The sequence below is a fragment of the Sinohyriopsis cumingii genome, chromosome 6 (assembly GCF_028554795.1).
Source record: "Sinohyriopsis cumingii isolate HCF-2022 chromosome 6, ASM2855479v2, whole genome shotgun sequence".
In the NCBI taxonomy this organism is placed as follows: domain Eukaryota; kingdom Metazoa; phylum Mollusca; class Bivalvia; order Unionida; family Unionidae; genus Sinohyriopsis; species Sinohyriopsis cumingii.
In genome coordinates, this window is record NC_142966.1 from 34,880,491 (window position 1) to 34,886,490 (window position 6,000).

Here is a 6,000-nt window from a genome sequence, read left to right on the forward strand (position 1 = left end):
TTGGTTTTTAGAATACTCAACGTACTAAGAATCTGACAAAATCATCCTGAGTCTTTTAAAATTTAAAAATAAATAAAATTGTTTTAGATATAAATAGTGTTCTAAACAAAAGTTCCAGAAAAAAGCAATCGTGTTTATCTATTTAGGTTAAATGTTTTCACAGTTGTAACTGAGACACACATAATATACAGCAGTTTCAATCATTACATCATCAATAAGCGATTATTGGTTTATTGTCTCGTACCACATTTATTCGCAAATACATCTAACCCACTGCACAACTGCATACGCCCAGAACTGCTGTCGCATAATGAGTCAGCAGATGTGGGTATATGCAGTTTAATAGGAATAAGTTGAATAAACATCATTAACCCTGATCTGCCAGTACATTGTGCGATCATAGATCAGAGTCTATGATCTTTATTATTTGTACCCAACTTACATGCGAGTATAAACGGTAGTAGTAGAATTAACTGGTGTTAATTAACCTTTTGACATTCACTGACAATTATCAAAAGAAGGATTCAAGAAAATGCAGTTAAGTGTTTACGGGACAAATGGAGGACAGCAAAAAAAAAAAAAAGGTTTTCTTCAAGGAAAGCCTCATTATTAACTTTTTCAAAAAGTTATTTAGTAATAGATGTCAGGGACATAAACTCAGCTGTGAATATATTCAAAATTCAATTTCTTTCCAGATAAGTGGAGAATGTGAAGTGATAGCAATAAACAAGAAGTTTTTCATGAGACACTGTGATGATGCTATGTATAGCCTGATTAGATTAAAGGTGAGTTTCTTGCTATGTATAGCCTGATTAGATTAAAGGTAAGTTGTATGATATGTATAGTCTGATTAGATTAAAGGTAAGTTGAATGATATGTATAGCCTGATTAGATTAAAGGTAAGTTGTATGATATGTATAGCCTGATTAGATTAAAGGTGAGTTTCATGTTATGTATAGCCTGCCTAGATTAAAAGTAAGTTTTATGCTATGTATAACCTGATCATATTAAAGGTGAGTTTCATGCTATGTATAGCCTGATTAGATTAAAGGTGAGTTTCATGTTATGTATAGCCTGCTTAGATTAAAGGCGAGTTTTATGCTATGTATAGCCTGATTATATTAAGGTGAGTTTCATGCTATGCATAACCTGATTAGATTAAAGGTGATTTTTATGCCATGTATAGCCCGATCAGATTAAAGGTCAGTTTTATGCTATGTATAAGCCTGCTTAGATTAAAGGTGAGTTTTATATGTATAGCCTGATTATATTAAAGGTGAGTTTTATGCTATGTATTGCATTATTAGATTAATGGCGAGTTTTATGATATGTATAGGCTGCTTAGATTAAAGGTGAGTTTTATGATGTGCATAGTCTGATTATATTAAAGGTGAGTTTTATGATATGTATAGCCTGATTATATTAAAGGTGAGTTTTATGCTATGTATTACCTGATTAGATTAAAGGTGAGTTTCATACCATGTATAGCCCGATCAGATTAAAGGTGAGTTTTGTGCTATGTATAGTCTGATCAGATTAAAGGTGAGTTTTATCTGGTCGAATATCTCATTAAGAACTAATTATTTATTGGCTGTTTGACAACCATAAATGTTGAATCAATCACCCAAAGTAGATCTGATGACGCTATTTCTATGCTGACATGACCATGGGCCCATCCGAATAAATTTATAAAAAATATGGAATGGCCCCATCATACATGTTATCAGACAAATATAACCTTAGGAAATATTTGCCATTATTTTTTTAAGAAAACGCGGTGGTTTATCGTACGTACTACTGAGCAAAAATATAATGCAAAGGAAAATTACTTATTTTAGTTTCAGTGATCAGAGCTTTCAAATTACTGATGAAGCATAATTATGCTCTTTTTCTTCTGTGTTGGCAGATACAGGGGCCTTGAGATAACTAATGACATTTCAATTATTGTGCAGAAATAAATGCAATGTCAAGCGTGTCAATTTATTTAACTTTACGTTCAAGGACCATGATAACAAATTATAAGTGAATAGGCTTTTTATTTTATCGGCAAATCCCGCATAAAATTATTTGTTGAAAAACATTAGTAGAAAGGAAGTAATCTTGCCAAAATTAAAATGTATGGCTGCTTGCGCGACCGTATGGAGAGACTGATATAACTTTTTTCCTGAAACCCTTTAACTTTTGTTTTCACTGAATAAACCTTTGCCATAAAAAAATATATCAAAACATTCTCATCCAAATTTGCAAGTGTTATATGTTTTAGGATTTTTTAAAGGCAAAGTAATGATTAAAATTTGGCAAAGCAGTAACTAAAATTGTAGGCAGAATAGGTTGAAATTCATGAATGTATCATATTTTCAATATAGAAATGAATGTAATACAGTACTCTTACAGAAAACAGCAATCCTAATGGAAACAATAACTAGTATGGATGCTTCCCGATAAGGTCACTAGCAGACGATATTCTGCCCATGTTACCTGGACGATGGGAAACCTGGCAGTTTCTCCTATATGCAACCACCCCACCAAAACTGACAATTTTAAACAAGCCGAAATGAAGCAAAATTACCTTATATATTACTAATAAAGATACTAACAGAAAGCCTGATTTGCGTTCTATTTATGTATGTGTTTTGTAACAGTATCGTCCGATTCATTGAATCTATTTCAACTTCCAAACACCATATACAATAAACGGTAAATCTGCTTGCATGCCACAAATATGGCTGCTGATGACATAATTCGAGAACTATTTATATAGCAGATTCCATGGTTCAAAAAATAAAATGTTTTCTGCTTATTTCTAGGCCAAGCCTTTTCCAACGCAAGAAGAATTGGTTGATAGACTGGATGCAAATATGCAGTGGGAAGAATTCAAACAAGAGACTCTGCAAGATTTTCTTAAACAAAAAATTCATACTGGACGGTAGTGCTAGTTCATACGCGCTTGATGATATGGCATTGAGGCAGTACTGGGATCTAAATGGCCAAAGTGCTAACAAAAGTTTCTTTCACTTTTGAATTTAAAAGAAATTAGTAAAGCGTCTAAATGTGAATGAACTTGAGAACATCTCACAACTGCTATGACAACGAGTGAACGAGATCTGTAATTTATCTCTTTGTAATAAGAATCCACTTACAAGTAGCACAGACCTGATTAATCACTGCATAAAGCGTCTGCAGGATCAAGATCTGTACTGTTTATTTTACTCTAATCTTAACAACGTCAGCAGACCCAGACTTTCTGCATTTGAGTATTGATAATTTGCAAATACCAGTATGGTGAATATACAGTAAAATCTGCTCCCCAACCCCGTCTGTGTATTGTTTACGTGAAACAAAATCTACCATGCTCTCTTTGTGTGTTGTAATTATTAAGCGTGTACGTTTTAATTTCACCCTTTTAACAACTGTTGACATCATTATGATTATGATGTCAAAAAATATGCTTGACAAATACACAACTAAATGATCTCAGAAGATATTTGTGACTGACCTAAACTGTATTTTTATTTTCCTTGACTTGGCATGCTTTATTATCTTCAATAAAATTTAGTTTCCTTTTGTGAATGCCCCCAGCACCCTCTAGCATCACCCAATATATTTTTTTATTTCACTTCGTTTGTGCCCCAGGCCCTAGCTACGCTTTCCATAAAATAACGATATGACAAAAAATGGCAGGATACTGAGCTTGTTTTACTGATGATTTCTAACACACTCTACTTTGATTTACTGTTAATTTATGTAATGGCAGATCTGTGTCACTGCTGTTCCATATGATGATCATTGTTAAAACACGTACAAACAGTATCCATCACAGTGAAGCCATGATTTTAAGAACTAACACTTTTCAAACTGTTGATTAATTTCACAATGATGACTATCATAAACACAAATGTATATGATCCATTAGAACCCTCTTCCTATCCATACTTAGAAAAAAAATATCAAAAATAAGAAACATGATAATTTTATTGATAGAAATGTAATGAAAACTGTAATATCACATCAGTATTTACAGTTGGAAAGCAAAAGTAGAAGATACAGTAAACATTACTTTATATAGATACCAATTGTTATCATTTACTTGTCATACAGAACAATGCAGTGTCCCAAATAACAGTACTGAATTTATAAAATTGAACCAATTACCTGGGCAAAATCAAAGTCTCCTGGTGAGTAGGTGACTGGCATTACATTGTACATGGAGCCTTGGAGGTTACTGGAGAGGAGGGCCGCGACATTTGCTCATGTATGATACAAACGAAATAGCAAATCTGCCGTACACACTCGGATCTGCTCTCACATATTGTGCCAGCAGATCAGGATATATTCGTTTCTACTGTGATACATATGTTTGTATGCATATATGGCATTTCTATGTATGTATGTATGTATGTATGTATTTATGTATGTATGTATGTATGTATGTATGTGTAAATGTGAGTGTTCGTTTTTATTAGTTTTATTGGCACTTTTAACACAATAGTGGCTTTTTCATGCCAAGGAAATGGGAGCCAAGTTTTTTTTTCTCATGGACACAATGAAGCAGCTGGATGGGTATCAAACCTGCAGTCTTTGGATTAAATGTCCAATGCTCTACCAAATGGGCAACGACAACTTCTCATGTGTGTGTGTGTGTGTGTGTGTGTGTGTGTGTGAGAGAGAGAGAGAGAGAGAGAGAGAGAGAGAGAGATCATTGAAACTGGAGGGGATTTGAAGTGTGCATGAGTTTTGGGAAAGACTTTTGTTACCATATTTATTTCATGTTTATAGTTTAGTTAGATTGCTTTTATAGGGCCACATGGGAGTTTATTGTTTGTACCCCTAACTGGGTTACCAACTTGAAAAAAAGTAATTTATTGTTATTATTATTATTACCCTGTCTGCTGATGCATCATCCTAGGCATAAGCTGTTTGTAGCTGGACTCACATTACACAATGATACATAAGGTATACTCATCATGATCACGACTTTGTCTTGTTAAACGTTTCATTATTACGACATATATTTATGAATAACTTTTTTCACAGTTAATTTTATTACTGACATTTGTCATGTCAAGCATTTCTTGAGCTCTGTTTCTGTTTTGTTGATTGTGATTTTTCCAATATTATAAACAATGCATGCTTATTAAATTTTCCTATTGTGCAAACAAAATGATTTATGCTTTATTTGGATATAGACCTTATATCAGGAAATCTTCATGAAACCTTACATAAAATGAAGTGAATAGGCAAATCCTGAAGTAAACCAAAGATGTAAGCCAATAATTTCACTAAAACATGAATGGTATGGATAATGCACCATTTGCTACATTTCCCCGTGTACAATTAATTCAAAACCATCTGAGTGACTGCTGTGTACCGTGTTTTAAACACTGGTCCATCACTATAGTGACATTCAAGGAAACCATAACAGTGTAATGTGATATTGATACCATCGTCTTATATTACACTGATCTTCCAGTTCAAGGAAACCGTGACAGAGTAATGTGAGACAGATTCACTGGTATTATATTGCAATGTTCCCCCACTATAATGACATTCAGTAAAACCATAAGAGTGTAATGTAGCAGCTGGGAGGGTGAACCCTATAAGGTTTAGAAGGGTCCATTTGCGAAAATAGAGCTTCCTACGAAAAAAATGAAAGTACAAGGTCAATAACGCCAAACCGAAGCCTCTAACCGACCGAGATTTTCTCTAATTTGGTTAGCTCATTTTGTTATTTTATTTTTGACGTGTTAGTTTACCCAACCGGACACTCAATTTTTGTCGACACACTCCCTGAAGCTGTACGGCATAATTGAATTATTATATCAATAATAACACCTAACCATGGAATCGCACACAGCTAAACTAGCTCGACAGTGACTAGAGGCAGTTGAGAAATATATCCCCGTCCGTGATTCTGTCAAGCAGCAACTACAATAGCGTCAGGAACCTAAGGTGGAATTTACAGAGGGTGCAGAACAGTTTTTTTTTTTTTTTATATATTAC

At 33.9% G+C, this 6,000-nt stretch overlaps 1 protein-coding gene across 2 annotated transcripts in view; it reads left to right on the top strand.

Annotated features, from left to right (window-relative positions):
* The window catches only part of LOC149796705 (uncharacterized), a 170,051-nt gene extending 164,890 nt beyond the window's left edge, over positions 1-5,161 (top strand). For both annotated transcript variants that reach the window (XM_089961333.1, XM_089961335.1), the window contains 2 exons: positions 696-785; positions 2,808-5,161. In XM_089961333.1, the coding sequence (XP_089817459.1) occupies positions 696-785; positions 2,808-2,930 (213 nt within the window). In that variant the 3' untranslated portion in view covers positions 2,931-5,161. The remainder of the gene's footprint in view (positions 1-695; positions 786-2,807) is intronic.
* The last annotated feature ends 839 nt before the right edge of the window (positions 5,162-6,000 follow it).